Source organism: Sinohyriopsis cumingii, chromosome 16 (genome assembly GCF_028554795.1).
Source record: "Sinohyriopsis cumingii isolate HCF-2022 chromosome 16, ASM2855479v2, whole genome shotgun sequence".
NCBI lineage: Eukaryota > Metazoa > Mollusca > Bivalvia > Unionida > Unionidae > Sinohyriopsis > Sinohyriopsis cumingii.
Window position 1 is genome coordinate 34688727 of NC_142976.1, and position 27080 is coordinate 34715806.

The 27080-nt window shown below is 36.2% G+C and overlaps 1 protein-coding gene across 1 annotated transcript; it reads left to right on the forward strand.

Moving 5' to 3' along the window:
• The first annotated feature begins 600 nt into the window (after nucleotides 1-600).
• LOC149780194 (caspase-14-like) lies at nucleotides 601-26311 on the forward strand. The gene is made up of 7 exons (XM_089936948.1): nucleotides 601-1228; nucleotides 1605-1661; nucleotides 3514-3615; nucleotides 5139-5341; nucleotides 14548-14635; nucleotides 21815-21973; nucleotides 24857-26311. Exons 1-7 carry the CDS (start codon nucleotides 898-900, stop codon nucleotides 25066-25068), a joined length of 1152 nt encoding a protein of 383 aa, XP_089793074.1. The 5' UTR covers nucleotides 601-897; the 3' UTR covers nucleotides 25069-26311.
• The last annotated feature ends 769 nt before the right edge of the window (nucleotides 26312-27080 follow it).

Consider the following 27080-nt stretch of genomic DNA (forward strand, 5'->3'; position numbering starts at 1 on the left):
TATAATCAAGGTGACATGTGCATGTGATAAATTATTAATGTAACATGTGCACGAGATACATCATCGCAGATTTTAACTCCATTAGATTTAAGTTTCCTAAGATCCAACAGTCCTCGTCTGTGTTCTTCTTGCTGCTGCAGTAGGTGTTATTATTAAATTTCTATTATTTAAACGAAAAATATTTTAAATAAATTATTAACATTTTAATGTATAAAGAACATAGAGTGAACCATATCTATTCAAGGAGCTGAAAAGTTTGTTCTTTTTGATAAACTAATCTTTAATTATATGGTGGTCGAAAACGACAGTGAAATTTTTCAAAAGGCATTCATTAATAATTTTAATTTAAACAAGTGTCCACTCTATGGAAATAATAATAATAATAATAATAATAATAATAATAATAATAATAATAATAACACTAAGAAGATGAAGAAGAAGAGTAAGAAGAATAATACTTTTTCAATGGAGAACCTCTTTCAATGGTTTAAAACTGAAATATGTTTACTCGCGCTATGTGAAAACACGAAACATTCAGGACTCTTCACAAGACAATCTATGCGTGACAGCACTCGTTACGGATCACTGCCAGCTCACCTCTGTCTGCGGCGGTTCGAGTCTAGGATTCAGCCAATGTGGGCATGTGAGAAAGCTTGCCAGTAGCTTCTCGTGGGTCGGTGGTTCTTTCCGGGGTTTTCCGGGTTCTTCCTCCACCATTAATATTGGCCGCCATGTATAGCCTATCGTGCTGAAAAATGGCGTTAAACCCCACAACAACAACAACGTGACAGCACAGGTACACAGCACAGGTACCTGTTTCTATCGTATGTAGTCTGAACGGTTAGAAAAAGCAGTACAGTACTATCAGTGAGTATAATGAGGTCAGCGTTCTAGAGTATGGCGTCGATACCTAAAGATGTCGTCGAAAAACATAACCAACTTTTGGTAGACCTTTGTGAGAACATGGACATTGATGATGCTGGGTACAAACAATTTATTATGTACCTGAAAAATACAGACCTACCCCCTGGGCGCCTTGCTCGCGTTCAGCGCGATCCAACGGACTTGTTCGAATTGATGAATCAAAAAGGAAAATTGAAAGTGGGGGACTACCGTGTTTTGGAGAACGCACTCGAAAAGAGTGGCCTTAATGTTCTTTTGGACATTGTTAGGATAAAAGGGCAAGAAATAACACAACTGCTTCAAAGACAAAGTCCCACTATGAACGGTAGGTGCTTCTATTATCCTTGAGTGGTTCTCTCTCTCTCTCTCTCTCTCTCTCTCTCACAAACCAATTATTATAACGTCAGCTTGAGATATGTGTAAGGTTTCTAGTGCAGTTTGTATGATATTTCTGATGAAGTTTATACCAGTCCATTATACTTACCCACCTGTCTGCCTACCTACATACATACATGCAGACAAACAGAAAGAAATATACTGGTGTGCATATACCATAACATATATGCATTTAAAATGCTATCAAAAGTGATACAGATTCTCAGCGACTGGTGGGTTTTATTACATACATATTTAATCTTACAATTGTAGTGTATTTGATATTATTATTATTATTATTATTATTATTATTATTATTATTATAGTAACAGAAGAAACCACATGCGAACGTGACGATTCTCCTAACATAGCAATAAAAAGTGGTAAGTGCTATAAGGAACAAAAATTTCAGGTGCTAAGAAACTTAGTTGTAATATTATTAATATGGTCGCAATGTCTCATTGCTGTTATTATGCTTGCGTGTGCGCGCGCGTGTGTATGTGTATGAAACAGTATATTGTCAGGGCTTGAAGAATTTTAAATTTGTTCTTGTATATGTTGGGTAAATACCTGGCAAATATGTTTAAGGTTAAAACTTTATTGCTTGCCGACAACCCAGATGTTTCTTTAGTGTAATTATTTTTTGCTGGTGGGTGGAGGACACCAAAGGTCTATGACGAACTCTCACTTTATCTTTGCACATGCCTGAGCCAGGGATCAAACTCGGGATCACACTGGTATGAAGAGAACGTACTTTCAGTTTTTTATTTGAGCCACATTTATGCTATATTTTAAATAGGGATGATTCATTAGACCTAGAAACAATATCGCTTATATAACTATATATAACTAGTCTATTTCTTAATCGTTTCAAAGCATGTACAAAATTACATTATGAGAGATTATTGATGTTAGCCAGGATTAAACAAGGCACGATCCAAAATCATGTACATACGTTTGGCCATGCCAATCATAACAATGTTTTTCGCGTTGAAATATTTTGACGGTTTTCCTTCCCAAATTCTACTATCTTTATCCACCGGTGAGAACAAATGGATTTAGATTTGTCATATTTAAGCCTCTGTGGTAGATTAAAAAGTCAGACAATCGCCAGGCACATGCGTATTTCACTGGCATTCGCTAGTGCAACTCACATAAATAACTGATTATATAAATTAGATGTTTATCAGTTATACTACACAATGCAGCCGTGAATATGATACTTAGAGACAGTCGAAACATGCAGCAACTAAACGCTTAGAACGATATGGCATGCCATACCCTCATTGGTGGAAAGCATGTTTCTATGTATATTCTTGCGGCTATGTCCGTCTTTCTGTAAGATAAAATTGCCCGAAAAAAGTAATATTACATCAAGGGTACGCTATTAATTTCCAGTGTATTCAGTAAGGTTAGGGTCCAACATAGTATGTTGATCATGAATCCCTATCCGCGCACTCGGCATAACCTAAGGTGGCAGATGTACTACAATAACGATGTATGTTTCCACATTAGTAATACTATTCGCCAAAATTCACACTGAGACGGAAGCCAAATAGAAAGAAAGACGGTTAGTGTGGTCGGTTTAACGGCACAGCAACATAAATAGGGTTATAAGACTGAGTCACTTTGAAAAAGGAACCTTTACCAAGATCACGATTCGGTAGCCTACCTAGTCTGATCTTATGGTAGGATTAGAACCCGCACCCTTACGGTCGCAAGTCCCACACGCTAACATGATGTCCACCATCATTGTTGACTTCATTAGTCGCTCTCGGAGATGCAGAATAGGCTCTATGCAGCCTCCTACATGTCGTACGATGCGATTAAAGGTGACGGGATGTGCGATGGCGGAGTGGCTAGCATGCTGTACCGAAAGGGTACGGGTTCAAGTCCTAGCATGGAATCAGTCAACTATTGTGAGGCAGCATTGAATAAGGCACTTTACTTTATTTGGCTGGTACCAAAAACCTACAGGTCTAATTGTGTCGTAAGAGACACGCAACGAAACGAAATATATTAGTCGCCTCTTACAACATAAACTGGTGTGCATGGAGTTTATTCTACACGATGATGATGAACTGAGCACCCATTCTTTTAACCCGCGTGCTATTCTGACACATCATCTCCATTAATTAACAAACATGACAACTACTTGCGAAATACACATGAAGTACAACTTAAAAGTAACAAAATCATATATTCCAAATAACATCTATCTTTATTTTTTTTCAGAAGCCAAAGCCAAAGATGACGGAAATCGATCAAAAAATTTTTATGACAGAGGAAAGAAGAAAGGACTTCTTCTCATATTAAATTTTACCGAGGAACGACAAGGTCTGTTTTGGAATTTGTGATTCACATTTTTATGGAAATAATGCCAATTAGGTAACCTTCATATATATATATATATATATATATATATATATATATATATATATATATATATATATATATATATATATATATATATATATATAGATATATATATATATATATATATATATATATCGGCCTACAAAATGGTGATAGTGATGCAGAGATATCACGGACGAAAAAGGCAGTTGATTGTTAGCTCACGTGACTCAAGACGAAGTGGGCTTGTGTCATGTTCCAGCTTCTATAGTATCGTGTGTCGTGCCTCAGTCAGCAATTGCTCTACCCTTGACTTTATGTAATACATACATATTTTAACTAAACTTGCACGTTTGCTGTATATCAACAAGATCGCAGCACAGTTTGCTTATAAGCGAAATGCGCAAACATTCATGTTGAGACATGGGCTCTAAATGGATACAAGTGTGGACTTGTTAAAATCTTGATTTTTGAACAGATTGTGGTACAGTCTGCTTTTCATCTTCATATCTCAAACACATTCAATATATAATGAAATCTACTCATATTAAGTGAACTAGATAATAGGTGAACTGTACTTTGATAGGATGACTTTGAGTACGCACTAGTAGGTTACTTTGATAGGATGACTTTGAGTACGCACTAGTAGGTTTTTAGTTGAGAACATATATAATGAATTTCCCAGTTAGTTTTATATCAACAAGAGCTGAGACGAATTCAATCCCTAACAATATCCGCTCTTATTAATTAATGGATCGGGCTCGTATTCTTGACACTTTTCGAGTAAAACACATTAGCTCAATCCCAAAACCCCAAATCAGATGGGACACTTGGCTGACAGCAATAATGCCCTGTGATAAGTAATTCCTACATATTCTACAAATATTAATTTGTTTTAATTCAAATTTCACACCGGAGAACATTTAGGACTTTGTGCCAGAAAGGTGTTGTTGTTGCTGATAGTTTTCGAGCTAATAAAGTTTTGAGAATACGGGGCATTAGTTCTGAATGGCAGGCCATTTTGACACACTAGAGGTTCATTTATGAACAGACTGTAATGACACATACTTTGTAGCATTATACCAACAACCTCAGGTGAATGCAGTAAATATCTTAATGATCGTATCGTATATGAATTTGATTTCTGAGCTTGATCGATATCAAGCCCATATGGTCATCTTGTCTGCAGTAACACAAAATTATATTATGCTTTCTACAGTTGAAGCGTTGCATTATTGATACATTATTTATCTCGGTTGTTCGGATGCTTCCTCATTACTCTGATGGTCTACTCGAAGAAGAAAAAGAGCAACAATACTAAATACATTTAAAAAGACGTTATTTTATATTGATTAATACTTCTTTGTGTTTAAAACGGCACTGAAGACGATGTGTCAAAGGGAAAGATTTAACCTAAATGTTCTGTCCAGAAAATCATTAATTTTTTTTATAGTCATCAGGAAGTTACATCTAATACAGCTTCTGTCATTATATATTTCATTCAGGAACTCACCTCGATGTATCAGCTTTGAAGAAGTTTTTTGAGGACACATTAAAGTTTGACGTTGAAGACCCCCGTCAAGATAAGGAGAATGATTTAACCCTTCCTGAATTAGACGAGGCCTTAGAGCACGCCAAGAGTTTGCTGGCTTTACAGGCGAAGAAATACTACTGCTTCTTCTGTGCTGTCTTGAGCCACGGAAATGAGGTTGTACAATGAAGCCCGCTTTTAAAGATATAGTTTACAATGTGCTGTGCTGATTGTTAGCTTTTACGATTCATAATGCAAGCATACTTATCCGTAATGCAAGGCTATTTGCAGTATCTGATAGATGTACATTCATCACCAATTCTTTTCAGGATTTTTAATATATATCTAAATGGTTTTGTATGCATGGAAAAGTCATCTCTCCATCTCTCATAATTGGAATAAGAGGAGAAAATGCTATTTTAAGCACTTAGGTAAATATTCCGCCAATAAGCACGTGGCTGTAGGAACTTAAGTTGATATTTTCATGCGATATTTAATCAAGGTGACACAATCTTAATCTTAAAGTTTTCCAACTTCTTTACATTCAAGATCTTCACAAATTTAGTCATTTTTCATTTATTTGTTTTGATTGTCTTCGTTTAATACGACGAAAATGGAATAGTTAAGTTTGGAAAATAATTGGAATTTATCGAAGACAAAAATAAACCATTTGTCAATTAACAGGACCTGAAATTTAAGAGTACAAAACAGAAATCGGAACAAACCAACAGCAAATGGAAAAACAAATATCATCGGTTAAGTCTGAATGAAAATTAATTGGAAAATATGGGAAAAGAATTAGTCAAAAAGCCGTAAAATGATTGTCTATCCAAGAGATGAAAAAGTCTTCAAATCGTATTAAAAAATTGTAATGAAAATTGTAACATAACATATCAATTAATCCTTGGCTAGTTGGCAAACTAAATTGAACGACATCCAGTAAAATTATATATTTCACCAGATTTGTATCATTCTACCTTGGTTTGTCTCTGTCCGCATTGTGTTAGTTTGATCACGCTAAGCATATTGATTTCAGCAAAACTACCGAACGCAATGTGGAAATAAACATTTGACAATTCGCCACAATAGTAGCATAATGCCCATGTTGTCCTGAATGACGTAATTATCGATCTTAAATGATTTAGTCTTATTCATTTGGTTTGCTGTTCCATCTTCTGACTTGATTTTTGACCTGGTTACACTGGCAAGCATATAACACAATCTTCCTTCAGGTGAAACATATCTTTTCGGTTCGGGAAAACGTCTAAAGAGCATAGGAATGACATTTCTGTCTCAAGCACAACTTCATTCAGACCTGCAATGTTTATCTCTCATAAATAGATATTATTAACCTGTCCTTTTACCATTCTAGTTGCTTTGCTTTTTTGTCTTTTTATTTGGTGGTGGTGGTGGGTGGGGCTTTTTGTTTTGTTTTGTTAACTGTTCAGTTATTTGGGCTTGTTTACTCTGAAAACGTTTTTAACTCCAACAAGTTGTCTTTTTTGGTTGTTCATTCTGTTTTGTTTTCCTTTTGGGTAGGGCCAGGTGCTCTGACTAATGGATCCCCTTTAAAGATCAATGACCGATCACTCTGTAAATGCGGGATCGATTAAATTCTCTATCTTACGAATTGTATTAAGCTGTAATTTCATCATTGGGATATCTTTCTTTCATGTACTCTTTCATGCATCCATTATGGTGACATCTAATGAACTCTTATTATATTCTTTAAATTAACATGTTTTCATCCCTCCATTTGTCTTCATTAACTTCACTGTGCTCTTTTGTCCTCTGCACCGAATTTAATATATACATTCTTCACCAAGATCATTATCCTCGTTGCCATTTTTATTACTCTTCCTTGTGCTTTAATTTCATTGTAAAACATTTTATATATTTTTTTTAAAGGCTTGCAAAACCTCGCTGTTTAGCTGAACTCTTTCCTGGCTTTTTCTTCTTCACGTATGCGACATATTCTCTTATTGTTTGTTTACCAAACTGGATGTTAAAGTATTGTCACTGCTCCTAAGCAAAATGTAAGGCATCATGCCATTAGGAGATTGAAAACATTTTCATCTCATTGTCAAATGAATAATTCAAGATGGTGAATCAAAAATCACGATGAAAACAAAGCTGAAACAATACATTGAACAGTGTTTAAAGAGAGCATACGATCCACGTAAAGAACAATAGTTTGAAAAATGATGGAGCAGTACCTGAAATCACCCTGAGCGAAATATAAAAAAACCGAAGGAAATTAAATGCAGTAATGGTTATTGATTGATTGTAATTTTACGGCGCACCAGCACTGTACGGTTATATAGCACCACAAAAAGAAAGGTAATATGTACTATTATTTACAGTTGTTAAAAAGTTTGTTATCGACCAGCGATAACAAAATCAGACACTTGAACTCAGAACGGTCAGAGGGTGAGGGTAATGTATAAAGCTTCCCGATCAACGGGGATTGTACATGGGGTGTGTTAATGAATATTTAGATGAGAAGGCACATAGCACAAACGAAGGTATATACATTACATAAAAATGCTCAATGAATAACATACCAGTCATATCTTAGAATAAATATTTACTTCTTGCATGAATTTTAAAATGCAGGAGACGTTTATTGTATTAAAAGTTCATTCATGTGATGAACATTGTAGCAACGATCGCGCGCACGTTTGAGATCGAAACAGTGTATCACAAAGTGCTTAACTAAGAATGGTTCATTGCATAAAAAACACTCATTTGGGTCTACACCTTTTAGCATGTACGAGTAGATTATATTAGTACAGCAAATTCTAAATCTTGCAACGACTACCTCGTCCGTACGGTTGGTTCTGTAGGAAGGAGCCGTTCCTCCTAGGATTGGCTTGACCACATGGGGTTCGTTATTACCTGTATCATCCCATGATGCCTGTCACTTAAAGCGTCATGACTTTTTGAGACTAGGTTTAAAATCGTATGTTTCTAGGGGTAGGGCCATTTTATCAGCGTGATCTGATTTTCATTGCCTTTAATATCAATATGGCTGGGTAACCAGTAGTATACTATATTACTGGAGGAATTCAGCTCAGTCTTTTTGATGAGATTATTGGTTAATAATGGCTTTTCCAGTTTTCTATTGTGTAGTGACTGAAGTACTGATGGTGAGTCAGAGAAGATGATGCAGTTTAAAATACGTTTGCTTTCGAAATATTTCAGAGCAAGGACTATTGCCGTTATTTCGGCTGAAAAAATGTAACATTTGGTAAGCGAACGTTTGTTGTGGGATTTCAATGAATGAAGGTTTCAGCAGCTTTTTCTACGTCTTTTGATCAACCAAATTTGGCGAGGTGTTCTTGATAAGAGTTGTGGAAGATGGAAGGGATTGTCTAAGATTGTTTCCATGGTGTAGCATAAGAAGTAATTCGGGCTGGTTAATGAGCCAGGAACGTGTTCGGAGATGGACGTATTCTGGATTTTAGAAAGATCAAATTTTGTATTTTCAAAGTTGGATGATATCTTAATGACAAAGGTAGGTATGGCATTTGGTTTATTTTGGGTTAATGTTTTGTATTTGGGTTGAAATGCAGCCGAATAAGCAGGGTTCAGAGGGTTTAATTTTAATTTGAGGGCATACTGTATCGAATGCATTTATCTACGGTGTGATAAAGGTGGTTCGTTTGCTTCAGCGAGAAGGCTTTCAGATGGGGATGTCTTAAATGCTCCCAGAGCAAGTCTTATTCCTAGATGGTGAATTAGGTCAAAAATCTTTAGGTATGATTTTCTGCCTGAACCATAAACAACGTAATAATAAAGCCCAGTTTGGAGCGAATAAAAGTTCTATATAAGTTGAGGATGACCTTTCTATCAGCACCCCAGTCCGTGTGCGCTACTACTTTCAGTAAATTAAGACATTTGATGCATTTAGCTTTCAAGTTCTTTATGTATGGAATATACAGGTGAGTTAACTGTCGAAGACCGTACCTAAAAATGTCGTTTCCTCAACAACTGAAATAGATGTTCCGTCTAGCCTGAGTTTAGGTTCATCGTGATGTTTTCGTGACTGACGGAAATGCATGCATACTATTATTAATTGTTAGAATTTAAAACCGTGGGCACTCGCTCAATCTTATTTATATTTTGTTTCAGTTGTTTTTTTAAATGTGCTTTGTTCGATAACATATTAGGAAATCGACAACGTATAGGGAGCAATCTACATCATGAGCCAAACACTTTGTAATGCTATTAATTTTGATGTTGAAAACTCAACTAAGTATTGGATAAGTGTTGGAGGAGATGTGCTTTGTTAAACCTCTTCACGGCACCAGAAGTTAACACTGCTATTGAATAATCAATAAAGCAAAACGATGAGATAATTCAGCCATGACATTATCTCAGAAACCAATGTAAAAATGTTATAACAAAACTTAAAGTATGTATTCCAGTTGTCTAACGTTTAGAAGTAGTAAATGTCGAAAGACAAAATAAAGCATCAACACAATTTGCAATTTGTCACTCAGATCCAGTTGCATACATCATGTTTTTAAACAACCTGTTGAAAGTTTTAATTTCTCCACCAGTAAGTGATATAGTAGCTTTTGTTGTTAAGCAAAACGTTTACATAATGAATGAAACGGCAGCAGAACGTCGTATTCGAGAAATAATGGATATGGAAAACATGGGAATGGGTATAAAATTTTTCGTTAGAGTGTTAAATGGGGAACTTAACTAATTAAATCAATTTAAACAGTTTGATGTGTTATGCATATTTAATGTATTTTGTTTGTGTTCCAAAATTTATTTATTTCAGTACATGCTGTTGTAAGGTAACATTCTATGTTGGACTTGGCCTTATCCAAAATTAACTTCATTTTTCTTTTACCTGAATTGATTTTTTATTTTATTCTGTAAACAACTCTAATACATGACTAAACTATTCTCAATGCGCATATTCTTAATATCAGGATCATTATTAATAGAAGTAAATATTATTATTTGGGTCTAGATCAATATTTTTGGAAATTATTTGGTATACCTGACATGGTCCAGGCCCAATATTTTAATTTTAGTAATAGGTTTCTAACAATTCACTGGCCTACAAGTTTTTAGAAGTCGTCTGCTTCGGAGATAACATGTGCTATTTATTATGGATTTTGATGTGCTGAGTTCAAATATGACAATTAAAACATGATCATACTTCACATGTCCTGTTTATGTTACACTTTAAAAAACAGCAGAAGGGTCATAAAACTAACATTTATTATGAAACAAATGGCAAAAGACTAATATTTATATATAAGTACAGAGTTTAGTCCTTATTCATGTCTACGAGGTGGTTCTTGGCTTGTCTCTTAAATTCTTTAAATGTAGCATCTCTTGTCACTATTCAGCAATAGTCTGCAGGCATTGATGGACTGCATTTGTCCTGATAGCGCTTCTCTATTGTTACAATGTCCTGGTGAAAACGATCGACGTGTTCGTCGCTCACTGCTTCGCAATTCAGTGGAAAAAAATCTAAATGAGAGTGCAAAAATGTATATTTGGTTACATGTTGTAACCAAGGCTTTTGTATGCCTTGAGGAGGTTTTCCACCGACTCCCTGTAGTTGTCTGTCGTTTACGACATAATTTGTTGTCACTAACTGGAAGGCTTTGCATGCCGTCTTTTCCTTGCCACGCATTGCACGGTCAAATGCATCATCTCGATGTTCTCGAATCTGAGGACCAACATAGATACGTTCCTTAGTCTTAACTTCACTTAACGTTACAAATATTCCACGGACGTACTTGAAAGCTGCCTGTGTTTTGCTTGACGAAGTTCGTCATCAGACCCAGCTTGATGTGCAAGGGTGGTAACAAAATATTCCGTGATTCAACAAGCGGTGGATGCTGAACACTTATTTTTCTCAGGCTACATTGACTGTCGGAGTGGCCAATCTCTCTTTAATTAGTGGGAATCTCTCCCACGACTTCCATTCGCAGAGGAAACAGCAGTACTTTGTGTATCCAGTATGCGGACCAAGCAAGAGAGCAGGAATCTTCAAATCGCCACAAAGCTATCATTGATGTTGGTCAACATTTGTTTCATGTTTTTGTAGGTTTCCTTCATATGGAATGCATGACCAACTGGAATTGATGGCAAAAACATTGCCAATATGAAGCAGAACAGATTTAAGACTCGTCCTCTATGAATCAATGAAAAAACATTCTCCACTCATCTGGATCATGAACAGTATTGAGGGCTGCCATCACACCATCGATGTTGTTGCAGGCTAGAAGATCACCTTCCATGAAGAAGAATTTGACAATGTCCCTTTGACTGTTACGGAACGTGGAAACCGTAACATCACCTGCCAGGAGATTCCACTGTAGTCTAAAGCCAAACAGCTCTGCCTTACTCTTGGCTAGTTCCAAATCCCTGGCAAGGTCATTCAGTTCACTTTGTGTTATGAGGTGTGGTTCAGAGGAGGAGTATGGGAGCAAGTATGGTTCATGTGACATTAATGGTTCAGACTAGAAGTTTCATAAGTTTGAGAATGATTCTAGTGCATCAAAAACCGGCAGTCTACCTCCGTGGGGTACTGGGCGTATAGCTGATGGAAAGTTTGGATAATGCAAAGTCCATCTTTTCTTCTTTGACACACCTTTCCTAACTGGAGGCACTATGCAGAAGTAACAACTGCTGTTGGCTCTCTCTAAATCATTGGCACAGATATCCTTTTTCTGTTCAACCACTGGCGGAAATTTGTTGCACAAGTGTTGCAGCATATGCGTGTGGTCCACCTCTTGCCCTGATCTCCAATTATTCAGCCAAAATAAAGGTGATAGGCTATTTTAAATACAGTGGTTAAACTGCGCTTTTGTGATGCAAAAGTCATTTCACCACAAACACAGCAGAATTTATCACACAAGTACAAGGCATCTCTGCTCACTCGGGCTAAACAGAAATGATTGATTAATTGATTGATTGTGTTTCAACGGCGCATCAGCACTGTTAGGCTATTTAGCGCCAAACAAAATATTATATGTATAATCTTTTAAAAAATTATAAAAAGTCTCATATCGATCAGCGATATCAAAACCAAATTTTTGAAATTAAAGCGTTAAGATGGTAACTGTGAAAAATAAGCTTCCCGATCGGGGAATATCAATGTTATATGTTAATGAAGAGCGATGATAATGTATTAAAAAAGGGACGACATATATATTGCATAAAACTGCACAAGGTGATAGCATATAAGTTAAGAGTTTAGAGTAAATATTCACTGCTTTCAGGAACGCTATAATACAAGTGATGTTTATTGTATCAAAACGTTCCTTCACATCATGCACATTGTAATACTGATCGCGCGTAGGTTGTAGGTCGAATACTCTATCATAAAGTGCTTAACAGTGAATGGTTCATTGCAAGAAACGCAATCCGGTGGGTCGTCACCTTTTAGTATGTGGGAGTGGGTGATATAAGTATGACCAATTCGGATTCTTGCAATGACTATCTCCTCCCTACGCAGAAACAGAAATATGTCCCTTTGCAAAATCAAACACTGACAAATAAGACAGCCCTACACTGTATGATTTCTAGATCTGGTATAGGGCAATTTGTTCAGCAGAGTGATGGTTGCGTCATCCATGACTTATAGAAATAACATGATGAAATTCATATCATGTATGACGCAATACCAGCTTCAGTTAGCATCATTCTTTGTTTTGCCCCAAAAGCATGTACTGTCCAAACCCAGTCATATGTTCACTCATAGATCCAAAGATGTATTTTAGTCATTTTCGGTTTAAATTGAGATCCCTTCCATTTATAACGCACGTACCCTCCGCCATTCCTAAGTCAATGGTCGTATATACTGGCCCAGTATCATATTTTTAAAACAAGGAACAATCAACAATATTAAGGATCATTTTCGTTCTCAGTGACCCAGAATTAGTAAAGTTTGAATTTATTTCGGAAGCATTTTGTCTGTAGGCCAGTGTAGTCACTAACATTCGTTTTGTATCAGAAGCTTTAATTTATAGTGAGCTAACTGGCCTTAGAATTTGTGAAAAATCAAACGTTTAGGCCTGAAACTAGAATTCCGATATTAACCATTATGGATTTACACATGCTCACAAACTTTTACGAAACACATAATACAAATAATAGAGAATTCACAACCTTGCTATTAGAATCGAAAGGTCAGGCTTTTACAGTTTGTTTTCTTCAAAATAGATCTCTAAGTTCAAATTTCTTTCTCCAGTGCATGTAATGATCTTTACATCTGGCTATAAGTAAGCACCAAGTTTGTTGTTTTGTTGTTTTCGCTTAGGAGTTCATCTTCATCAAGGAAACTGCTAATTAAACAAACAATGAGTCTTTATCTAATTGTTGCTAAACATTTCTACGTTCCGTTTCATTTGGTGATGTTTTAGTCCAATATGTACTCATCAACTTATGAGCATCATTTAATGTAGTAGTAAGAGTTAAGTAGAACGATATGTGTTTTGGTAGTTTGGTATTGGCCCATTATGGACTATATCACTCACAATTCATTAGTAAGGAACGTGGTCCAGCAGTATGTCCCAGGATGTGGTGCAATTGTTTATAGTTTTTAGTTAGTAGTAAGGTTAAGCTGCGCTATAGTAGGTGTGATTTAGTAAGGGGCGAATATCAATCATTGCATTTTAGTTAATATATCATTTGCATTTATTTGTTGGCGCGTAGGCAACAGCTTGATTTTATTTTCATTTCACTAGTGGTACAAAACGTTTATTTGCATGCCAGTCTACAAAATGACCATGGCACGCAGAAAAGAAGCATGGTTCTTTGTTATTTATGTCACACATTCACATCAATGTGTAGCACGGGGTGTAGGAAAACCTCTATTCGTCGAACATAAGCCAATGCAATCAGCAATATGTTTGCTTGGTTTGTGTGGATAATTGTGAAAATATAACATAAAATCGGTACCATCTTCGGATTCCGATTTCATGAAATTAAACCCTCACAGTTATGCTAATATAATATTATACCAACACTGTCCTTGCTAACCTCTGCACATTACAAGAGATATACTGTGACGTGAAAGATACACTAAGGATGTTTCTTTTTTCTGACTTAAGTTAGTAGTGACGTATTATAGTAAAGTTCTAAAAATGTACATGTTAAGAATTAATGAGTGGATAGTTTTCGCCAATAAGGCGTGGGTGTCTATGGTTGAGTTAGAACGTCTATCTAAAAACTTTAGCTGACGGGGCGATTCGCTTGTGCCTTACTGAATATTTAAAGTCTAAGATCCAGAAAGTGAAGCAGAAACAAGGGATAATCTTTGCTTTCATAGACTTTCATGTCCTCTGACAAAAACTAGAGTCCTGTATCCATTGCCTAATTGTGTGCTTCTTGATAAATTCCAGAAAGGAATACGGTGCGGTGATGGTCAATTCAAGAATGTGGATGACATAATGAAGACATTCACTAATGACAAGATCAGTAACTTTGTCGGTAAGGGAATAATTACAAAATCACAACAATCCATGAATTAAAATCTTGTAATTATAGGTTACTGCATTTGTATGGGAAAATATGAACGAGTTTCTTTGGATGGAATACTGCACGAACTTGTGAGTGCAGTATATCCATCCGACAAAACGAGTTCATATTTTCCCATACAAATGCAGTAACCTTTTTATTATATGCTCATTTTTTTAATTCTACCTAAGGTTTAATTATATAAACAAAAAACACTACAAGAAACAACGTAAATGAATGAATGCCGTATTCCAAACTAAATACACAAGCGCAGATTTGACATTACAAAATGACATTATTAAGCGCACATAGCTCCGCCCAGATAAATTTGAACTTAGTCGCGCGGTCGACATAACTTTCGAAAGAAAATTTCGTGTCTAGTTAAAATTGAAATTTGAAGTCATATTGTGAACGAATGCGCATTGCAACAAATTTTCCATTTGATCTGGAGTGAATATATTTTGGTATTTTGTTTCGATTCGACGAAGGTTTGTGATTTTGGACTGGATTCATCTGTGCAAATTATACATGAAATACATCGGATTGAAGTGGCGCGGGAGAAGCGTGTTTACGTCTGCAAATGTGTTTCTGTTTCTGTCATTGAATGTTCGAAATCATAACGCGGGAAAATATGAACTCTTTCAATTGCAATTTTCAAAAAGGCGCAATGGAATTTAATGTGTATTTCATTCTGAGTGCAGTAAGGAGGATGCAATTGCATGTATCATCGAAATTGCAGTACACTTTCGAAATGTGTATTTCAGATTGAAAACCTATGACATGGCTCATGTAATTCGATTTGCAGAATTAAGAAAAAACATTTTGAGGAAATTCAGGATGTAAAACTGTTAAGTATATTTTATTTTGACGTTCTTATCACCATATAAAGAATACAGTATATGCCTTGTCACTTTTATGTTATTTGTAAGGATATAATCGTCCGTCTTTAATAATGTAGCTAGCCTAAATCCGTAACATCGTATCAACGCAAAATGTGCCAAAACAGCTGGGGGTTTTATTTGCAGTGCACGAAACATGTTTTAGTTCATTCAGAAACAAATTTAAATAACCACAACGTAAAGAGCCTCTTATGCGAGTGTATATGATTTGTTTACAAATCAAAAGGGCTGTTGTCTGCGTCATTGTTTATTTACAATAGAAAGTAGTTCCTATATTCACGTGAATGCTTGTCGCGCGTGTTCATTATCGGAGAATATTGAACGATTCTGACAATGTAAAGTTAACGGGGGAAAAATGAGCATATAATAATATATGAATATTGCACATCAGAAATAAAATAATTAAGTTTTGGCTATATCAGAGTCTTATAATCTACTGACGTATAATTGTTTTCGATAATAATCGTGCAAAAACATTTTTAACATAGCCTTCTGGATTTTTGTCTTTTTCATGGAACATTTTCGGCCTCCATTTTTGATTCAATATTGCAAATTTAGCATCTTAACATGAAAAATGACAACACTCCAAGACAAGAACAATGACAAGTAAAACGACGGGTATTACTCAGATGATAGCGAAGGTGGGGATGGAGTGGCGGTGTATCTGTAGCATGGAATCAACCTTATATACAAGCTTGGTTTAAATGCGAACTTACTGAAATAAATAAACTCACGTCTGTTTCACAGAAGAATGTAGCCATACACCGGTCTCCCTACCTAACAGAACCTTATTAAACTAGAGCATATTTACGCGGTAAATATATGATGCAAGTCCGACTCGAAAAGAGATCTGTTTACGTATTCTGTACTATCTAATGTTCCAAATCAAATACTGCAATTATCCGATCACAAACACGTTACAGTAAATATGCTTATTCCTGCATCCAGTAATCTTTTCAAAAAAAATATTGCAACAATGTATGTGTTTATTTGAGATGTAGAATTTCAACGTAAATACTGGCACTGTTATCTTGGCGAACTCAAATAGGTTCTGTTCACTGTATTAAACAAGGTGACATCATACTCGTCGGATGTGTTGTGTTGACAAATGTTTTATCTTTTGTAAATGTTCTATTGGGATGGACGCTTTTTCTTTGATTTATAGTTAGCAAATATGTATCATATAGTTTTATTATTTCCACTTTGTTTGGGACTATTTATTACACATAACAAATGAAAGGTACAGCGTCTGTCAGAATGAACGGAATCATTCATTCTTCTTTCCATCTAAATAATTTCTTCTGAAATAAAACTTTTAAAAATAATCTCAAATGGGTAATAATTGAATATTAAATTTATAAAACTCGTTAAATAATGTCCAGACTAAGCGAGCCTTGGCGGAAACAGCTGGAAATTATTTAACGAGTTCCGTAAATTCAATATTAAATAGCTACCGATCTGAGATCCTCTATCCACAAGTTTGCAGTTATTCCCATTTTAAAGGTTGGGCAGTTGGGTTGGCAGAAGAATGAAGCCATTTCCCACTGGATGGGTTCAGTCAGGTGGGTTCTTTTACGAGGTGGGATATTTCCAAAAGTTCAGGTTGCGAGTAAAATAAAATAAGCTTTCACCCTTTATGCTCTATATAAGTGCGTGGAGCTGAATAATAATTTCCATTCATTGTTATTTCTTATGCTCCTTTTGTAACATTAATCTGCATGCCTATTTAATGTCGTATTTAGATATTATTGGAGAAGAATCGTTTACTTGGATCATTCATTGGAATTACAAAGTGCTCATACGACTAAAGTATAATCATGGGAATATAGCGAATTTATTCAAAGGACTTATGGGCAATGATTTTGTGATATACTAGGACCGTTGGTAAACCAGTCCATTTAAGAATGGGGAATATGGAACATTCGATTCCTTTGGACTTGATTGAAATTTTTTTGGATTATTTTGGATTCAGTTCTTCTGAATGTAAACCCGTCTTAACTATTCATTTTGATAACTTTGATAATTAAATTATTTATTGAGAGTAGTTGGGGGGTCACTTTAGAGACAAGGGGAATTTAGCATGGTGGTGGTGTGGGACAATATATTGACAACAAAAAGTTTACACCGAGCCTGTATAGTGACATGGGTAATTGGACAGGGGTAAAGTCACTGTACTGGACGGGCGGCTACTAAGTAAGAGCATTGCAAGGGGCTGACCTGAATACGCGTTACTGTAGGTAGAGACAAACATATACAAACAAGCACATATACAATAAAAAGACAAAAGTAAAGTTTGGCAAGGGAATAGACATCTTTTCGAGGCAATGGACTGGCCCTGAAAAAGGCCGTTGAAATTTTGTTAACGCCACTGAGTTAACATAAGGATCATCGCAGAGGTATTCTTCTCTTCCTCAAACTTCGTCTGACATTCGGGTCGTAGATCAAGAGTCGCTTCAAACAGCCTTACCTCTCCACATAGATCATTCGTTTCTAATTGGCTATATATGTGATAGCCCATTATCATTTTACATATATGGGATATTCTGGGTTGAACATGATCGCGATATGAGGGTAGACGACTCTACGTTAGTCCACATCTTGTGACGTGGAAATGTGAATGGAATGAGGTAAGCCGGGGGTATTTGTTGTTGATGAGCGGATCGAAACGGATTTCTTCTTCCACCAATCCAAACACGCGTTACAAAATTCACAGCGCCTAGTCTCTCTTTCAATCAGGAGAGAGCTACGTGTGACATCGCATACTCAATATAGGTGCGATAGCGTCTGTGTGCAGTGAATCAATGAGCCATTATTGGAACATGTCGGAAACTAAGTAAACGGTTAATTGGGGCGCTCCTGAGACGAGGACTGACGGCACAGCAGCGACTACAAACGCAACTGCACCGACACTTTCAAATGAAGGTGATTTTAATTTATATATATATGATGGTTCGTATTTTGTAGGCGTGATTACAATGTTTGTAGAAAATAAATCTGCTATATTTTACTTGTCCTGACTTATCTTTCTTTCGCTCGAGTGTTAGACTGGGACGAACCTTTATATGAAAACGTTGACTTTATGTGGCTCAAACAAAAGTTACACGCTGGACATTTTCACCCTATATAATCCGGCCAACTTCGACTGAAACTTCAGTTTGCAGACGCTCTACCCGCTGACACACGATGAACGTCAGAATTTAAGTTTGAGATAAGTGATTCTAGACAATTAGAATAATAATATAGCCCTTTTCAGGGCTATCCCTAAATCTCCAGAAAAGAAATATTACCATATTACCAAACTGCAGTAATTGTGTATTCTAGTGTAATTATAGGTAAAGAAATAGAAGGTGTCTCTAAAGACTTCGTTTCCCTTGCTTTTAGGATAGCGTACGTTTGTTTTAGGGCTGTATGCATTGGTGGTAATAGAGTGTGTTTGTACGAAAAGTTGAAGTTTTTCTTTAAGTCCGCGCGGTCGATCTTTTTGATGTAGTGTGGCGAATATTGTTAACTTTTCTGTTTTCTGTAAGGGATGTTTTCCTTCAAGTTCGTACTTCCGGTATATCAAGCGATGAGTGCGTCAGTCTAGGTACCCATTCTTGACGTATCTAGTTCAACAAATGCGCAGAATTGCACAATTGGTAGAGCTCCAGATGCACCAAGAGTATGCCCGTTGCCTCCTTGACGAGCTTGCTATGAAAGTTATTGCCGAAGTATCAAGGACACAAGAGGAGAGCAAGAAAAGAAAAAGGGAGAAGAAGAAGAAAAAATCCGATACTTCCGCACCTTATCCTGAGCCACACGTGTGAGGTGGGGACACCATCATCACCACAACGTCAGCCACAACTACCACCGAGTGCCGGTGTCCCCCAAAATGAAAACTGGGAAGAAGAGTTGGAGAGACTGTGACAAGAGTTGTATATTTCTGAGTATGTTTGCTTTTGTTTTATTTTGGTTTTTTGGGGGCTGTTGTTTGTTGGTTTCTTTTTTCTTAGATAGATTTACTTTTTCGTTCTGTTTGATATGTGCGGTTTCTTTGGGGTTATTTTTTCTTGCATTTGTTTATTGTCTATGCTTTGTATTATTTATTGTTATTTATTGCATTAAAACAAACTTTTAATTTTGAATGTTTAAATTTCTTTGGGATATCAATGCTTATTTTACACTTTTGTATATACTTAATTTTGAAAAATCAAAGTGGTAGGTGGTGTCAATGCACGAAATTCAATTGTTGGGAAAGTATCTGCCGCCATAAACTGCCCAAGTCGGTGATGAATTTCATGAAACGTTCTTCCAATAATGAGATTCACATTCATTTTGAAAAAAATGAACGGTTAATTTTGTGTTTTGTTTCTGCTCCATAAACGAACGCAGTCATACTCACGGTCAACATTATGCTGGAGTCATTCCCACAATACAGCAGCGAATTCGTATCTTCTGTTTTATTGTTTAATCGCTGCCAGAACAGGAAAGGAAATACTACGCTCTGACCATCGTGTTTCTTTATAATAAGGTCTCTAAATTGATCGTTCATTCTTTAATCCGCACTGAGCGAAATATCTATTCATTCCGTAAAAGGCTATGTAGTCTTTTGTAATGCACTGTCACTGTTGGCCATATAGCTTTTGGTAACTATAGTATAAGCATTGTGTAGAAACCTACTTTCAAATAAGTGGTAACTAAGTAGATACAGATATAATCCTCAAATCTATTACAGTTGTTGTTGTTGTTGTTGTAGGGTTTAACGCCATTTTTCAGCACACGATATGCTATACATGGTGGCCAGTATTAATGGTAGAGGAAGAACCCGGGAAAACCACGAAAGAACCACCGACCCACGAGAAGCTACTGGCAAGCTTTCTCACATACCCACATTAGCCGAATCCGAGATTCGAACCCACGCAGACAGAAGTAAGATGGCAGTGATCCGTAACGGAGAGCGCTTTAGACCACTCGGGGCGCCTCTATTGCAATTAGGTAATCTCAATTCAAACAAAACGGTTACAACAATAATCTCTTTTTTTATCCTGGGTTGGGCTTGTACTCCGCTGGTAAAAAATCAAATTATAAGATTACATAACGTAAAAATGGCTAATACATCTTTCACGAATTACTTCAATTCTGTATTAGCAATTTCATTTGTCTGCAAAATATCTTTGAAACCATATGAGTGACTTTCAATCGTAAGCATTATCGAAAAGATCTTTTGGAGTGTCTAATACGTGTAATATATCACATGTCTGCATTCTAATGTATTTTTCTGGACCGTATATTTTGTCCTGGTTTAAAACGCATTCTAACTGACAAACGCCCAATCTTAAATAAGTGCCTAAAGATTCTGCTGAAATTGATTGGCTGAGTGCTGTTATTGATGCAATTTGATTGCCTGAGTGTTGATATTTATACAATTTGATTGGCTAAGTGTCAAAATGATGCATGAAATTATGAAGCAAATTTGTTTTATCTCCATTCTTGCTAGTTAGCTCGTTGTTTCGGTCTCGGATATTATAGTGTGCGTCAATATTCTATCTCGTTTTGTATCGTATCTTTGCAATTTTCGCATTGAGCATGTATATATTTTGTTTCATAGTAACACTTTTGAATCTTACCTTTTTCCTGATGGATTGGTTTGACTTGGACAGTCCAACATTGGCAGTGGTCGATGCTGCGGTCTATTATTATATATAGTGGATATGTGTGCTCTTTGGGTGGGATTCTCATATTATACGATTATTACCGATGGGGTTCGTCCATTTAGTACATACGCATGGAGTGGGGATGGTGAGTCAACTGATAATGTACATACGCATAGAACATGGGGTGGTTGTGGTAAAACCTCGATAATTTGTCTAAAACGTGACATGTTCGACTGGGTTCAATCGGTGTTTGAATTTTATCAGAAAATAGCTTTTAAAGTTACGCAGCTCATTTCTTTGATGCGGACAGACATTAAACGTCGTGGACTATGTTTTTATTAAACATGTTAATATTAGTCCTTGATCGTTTCTGAGTGGAGTAAATATAGGCTGTTCTATAGAATTGGGAGAGGGGTGCATCAAGCGTACGTACGTATTGGAGGGTGTAAAAAGGTAAGAATGTGCACAGGGAGGAGAGGGATCAAGCTTTACCAGACTTTTGTGTACGTACTAAATGGATAGCTTCATACAGATAATTAATGATGGATTTATATGCTTATTTTCTGCCACACTTAATGGGCCAAATGTTATCTAACTGTAATTATTTGATTTATTAACAGGTAAACCTAGAGTATTTCTGATCCAAGCTTGTCGAGGTGATGCCATCCAAACGGATCATCCAATAGCAGATGAATGGCCGACAGTAATATCAGATGTCACTGGGAAAATCACCGTCCCCACCGAAGCAGATGTTCTCATCGCCTATGCAACGACGCCAGGTACTTGTAGCCATATGTAAGCCATTCGAATGGCACAAACTACCTCACCTCGATTATTGAATAAGGCATCCTCGATATGGATCTATTTACGTCTCTCATGGAATCCTCAAGAGTTTCAAATACACATACTTGCATTTCCAATGCAATTACGTCTCTCATGGAATCCTCAAGAGTTTCAAATACACATACTTGCATTTCCAATGCAATTAAGATTGCAAGTAACAGTGTGTTGACGGAATGAATGAATGGAATGAATAAACTCATCAAAAACCATTGCCAGTGTGTTCGCCACAAAATTTTGTAGATCTTTACCTTTTGCGAGTAGTCTTTATTGCGAGTGATAAGTTGCTTCTTTTATTATCGGATCTTCTATATCGATTCATATTGATTAAATAAATATAAAACATAGTCATGATTTAAACGTGAAATAGGGTCTAATTGACAGTGAAGTAACTGAACAGTGAACAAGCAGCATATTCAAACTGCTGGGAAATATATTTTTCCATCAATCCAAAGACATCATCACTAATTTTATATGATATCCTTCTACGATGGTACATAGAGAGAGATGGTATGGTGGTGACGTTGGGGTGACTTACCGTGAAGGTCCATAGCCCATCCCTATGGTTTTTCTCGACTGAGCTCCTGCCTTACTAACTCGGGGAAAAAAATGGCTTGGGGGGATAATGCAGCCTCTGACATTTCTATATTAAATAATCTGTTTTCAGATACTTATTAATAGACTTTATAAAATAGGAAGAACGAAATAAAAACAAAGAGCATTAAATATATAACATACGTGTCCTTCTCTTACCCAAATATGTACCGTTTATTTTTAACAGGCTATTGCAACTTTGTATTATTGGCACTGCGAACACTGTTTTAAAGTCCTCTACAACGAGTACAACTAACCGTTACGAAGTAGTATGTTTTTGTAGGTTGCTTGGTACAAGTTTTCTTTTTTTTCTCTCAATTCATAGGCTTCCCCGCATCCTCTTCGTTGAGCATGATCGCGATCGAGATATCAAAGGGAAAGCATAGCGAATTTCGATAAGTGTCCCATCTTTTATTCATTTAGAAGACAAGGGTTGTTAATGTTTTTTTTATTACATCACTAAATAGGTAACGAATGGAAATCAATCACACATTTGGAAGCGATGGCCTACCGTTGAAACATAACCTAATTTATAAATGCATATTGATGCGCCATGGATGGATCACAATTTGAAATACCAATATTTTTGGTATATACAATTGCTTTATACCTAAATTTTAAAAGCCACGTTCCTTTTAATATATATAACCTGGCCAGGAGAAATTTTGCAATCGTCACTGTAACAGTCGAGTCCAATATTGGTTACAGCCATATCGAAGTTGTGAAGAATTGCCTCGGTTTCCTTTCCATCGATGAGACAACTTGCGTTGCTTAACGATGCGTTAAAGGATCCGACTTTATTGTTTGCACCGTATGCAGCAGCTTTCCTTGGTCTTAGAAATATTGCTTGGCTTGGACTAAAATACCGAGATATGTCATGAACCTGAAATTATATTGGTCAATCCGTGTTTTGGATCCCTTACCATGTACGAGTATTATTAGTAGTACTTGCTTCGGTCCAGTTATACAGGAGCCACAATATCAAATGAGGGATCCGCCATTTATTTTTATTTTACCACAGTTGTTATCCGCTTCCCATTGCCATATTGCAATCATTAAAACAGTTAGACCTTGTTGATCGGCTTCATTAATGATTTTACTAAACGGAACTAGCAACGTTGCCGTTGATAGAAAAGTAACTGGAACAGCCGTAGGTTCGACCTTGAGCGCTGAGCGAGCCACTAATCGTCGTAGTCTATCTCAAATCGATTTAACTATATGCAATCCCTGATTTTTTAAAATTTATCCACAGCGTATTTTTTTGGTGTTGCTATCAACAACTCGCATTGCAACGTATTTAACGATCGGTGTAGCGCACGAAGACAAGGTTGTGAGAACCTTTGATGCATCTGTAGACATTCCGCGGAAAACATCTCCAATGCCAGTGCGTAATATATTATATCAACATATTGTTGCGTTCACATCCCACAGGGGTATTATATATCTCATACGATTGTCATATTTATTACCTCTGTATTAAGCAAATGTGGTAAGCTACTCCATTATGAATTATTGCTAACCCTTTCATCAGACCGCAGTCAGTATTTTAAGGGCATTTTTCGTAAGACTTCGGCAAAACCGGAAGAGTTGGCAGGTCTGCCTTTCATCCGCAATATTCTGAGTAGGTTTCCGCTCTTGTATAAGGACATGAAATGTATTCTTCCACTCTGGAATGACGATTAGGCACTCAAGGACTACACATTTGTTATATTTTTCGGTACGAAATAACCTGAACGCGATAATTAGAGCTTAGCACATCGTTATTGACGAATCAATTTTTTCTTGTTCTGAATGTAGATGAATTTGGAAGCAGATATTGACTATTATATGTACATGTAACTATATTAATGCTCAAGCGCTTGGTTTGCGATACAGTTTTTAATAATGAATACTACACTCCTGTTAAAATAGTACATATTAATAGCGGATTTGGTTTACATATTGATCCGGGTTTAAGTCTTCTATGCCACATTACAATTATCTTGCAGGAGCTCCTGCTCGCAACATTCGTGGTTTGGGGCATGGGTTTGCGCGAGAGACCGTATATGTGTGCGTGAGTTGTGAGGTTAAAATTATATGGGTTAGAAAGCTTTAACCCATATCAGTAACAAAATTATCAAACCGCTATTATATATTTACTGCACATCGTTATATTATGCTATTCTGCATTTTTCTAGAGTAATTTACCTGTATGCAATTTACCCACAGTGTTTCCGGTTATTTTCTAGGAAACAAAGCTTGGAGGTATGAAAACATCGGTTCATGGTTCATGCACGTGACTATATCTGTATTCGAAACCTGTCACAAGAACGAACATGTGGAAGAGATGTTCATTAAAGTTAAGGACGAGATCGCCCATGACGAGAGGTGGAAACCTAAAACCGGCGAAAGGATGATGCCCTGCACTTGGAGCACTCTTACAAAGAAGCTTATGATATGATAAAACTCGCAGATCCATGATCTTAAGTGGCAGAGAGGGGTTACAAAAGTTAGGTTTGATGAAGACCATTGCTGTACAAGTTGTATTAATTACATAAACGTAAATGTAACATGATAAATCATTCCTTCATTCTAATAACCTTCAAATCGATCAAAAATTGAATGGCAAAATTGAATGTTATAGTTACCGTTGAATAGATAGAATACAATTTTTTAAGATAGACTTCCGCCCTTCCAAGCCATCTTTTTACTGACAGGTCATCACAGACTTCAGCATCGACCATGTCTATCTCATGACAGTCAACGTATTCACCGATAATGACCTAATTTAATGTCACCCATTTCGTTCTTACGCCGCTTATTATCCAACCATTTTATATTTCACTGTGCTATGTATGTATTTATGAATGTATCACAAGACTTGTTACTAATCTCAATTTTTCGTTATCAAAGGTTTTATGTGGCTTATATGCTGCTTTAGGAGCAGAAGATTTTAATTTCTTTAAATATATGTACGATGTCTGTTATTTGATTAAATAACTTGTCGCCTTCCCCCCACAAAAAAAAAATATATTTGTCTTCCCATTTTTATTCTTCAGTAGTTCGATTGCTTGTTATTTCCCCTCTTATTATAAGTTCGTTTAAGTAATTCACTTATAGTTTCTTCATCTCTCCCGTTCAAAAGGTATTTTCTTTATTTTTATTTTCACTTTCTATATCTTTAGTATATTCATCAACATACCTTTGGAGTACTTTGTTTGGAAATGAGTATAGAATGAGAAATAATTCATCGTACTACCACAATTACCACGAACATTTATACTTTTATGAGTATTGTTTACAATAAAGAGAAACTATATTGAGCTTTTCAATATCGACTGATGGCTATACAGTTCCGTAACAGTCACGTGTTCGTTTATTCACATAGTACAAAACAATTTAAGTAATGGAAATAATGACAAAGAGTTGCTTTCAACAGAAAACTATTCTAGTAAAACCTACTACGTTTACATAGCTATAGAAATGGTTAATCATCATGAATAATCCAATTAATAAAATAATCCGCAATAACATCTTTCATGTCAGAATCAGGAAGGTGGCACTAAGACTACATCACAGTGACTGAAAACATATAACAACCAGAATAGAAATGTTTAAACGGGATTTGAGCAGCTGATCTGAACCAAAGTTAGTCACGGTTGAGGCTTTATATTTACAACGAAATAAAAATGAAATAGCTCTAATGTATTCCTGTTATTGTTTAAGCATTGTTTATCTTATACCCGCCATTCTTAGAATATCTGTCAAATGTGAGCAATCCTACATTTTTCACTCAATCGAAACTTGCCAAACTTTGGAGAAAATCTCTTTTAAGAAAGACTATAAAGCTATAGATTTCATACCAAAATTAAGAACTTCGAAGATATTAGATCCGAAAGTGATACAAAAATTTAAATCTAAAGCATGAAAATCGTATAAAATTAATAATATCTAACAACTTTGTTTCCTCAACAACTGGAATAGTTGTTCCGTCCAGCGTGAGTTTAGGTTCATCGGGGTGTCGTCGTAACTGACAGAAATGCATACATACCTTTTCTGATTTTTTTAAATATATTTTGCTGCAGTTGTCTATTAATTGTATGCATGTCCTTTGATCGAAAACATATTGAAAAAAATCATCAACGTATAACAAGCAGTCCACACCAGGAGCCAAACACTTGGCAATACAAAAAGTTTTGATGTTGAAAAGTGTCACATATAGAATACTGTCCTGGGGCACACCCATCTCTTGCTCGTGCAGATCGGAAAGAGTAGAGCCCACTCGTACCTTAAATTCTGTCTGAGAGAAAGTTTGATATGAAAGAGGACAGGTCTTTTAGACCCAGATCGTGCAGGTCATTTAGTATTTCCTACTTCCATGTCGTGTCATAGGCATTTTCTAGATCATAGAAAACTGCTACTAAATATTTCTTCTTAATAAATGCATCGCGAATAAATGTTTCCAGTCTAACT

Coding starts and splice junctions, on each gene's coding strand:
- LOC149780194 (XM_089936948.1), top strand. CDS start 898: ATGGCGTCGATACCTAAAGATGTCGTCGAAAAACATAACCAACTTTTG. Junction 1,662..3,513: donor TAACATAGCAATAAAAAGTG/GTAAGTGCTATA, acceptor ATTTTTTTTCAG/AAGCCAAAGCCAAAGATGAC. Junction 3,616..5,138: donor TTTTACCGAGGAACGACAAG/GTCTGTTTTGGA, acceptor TATTTCATTCAG/GAACTCACCTCGATGTATCA.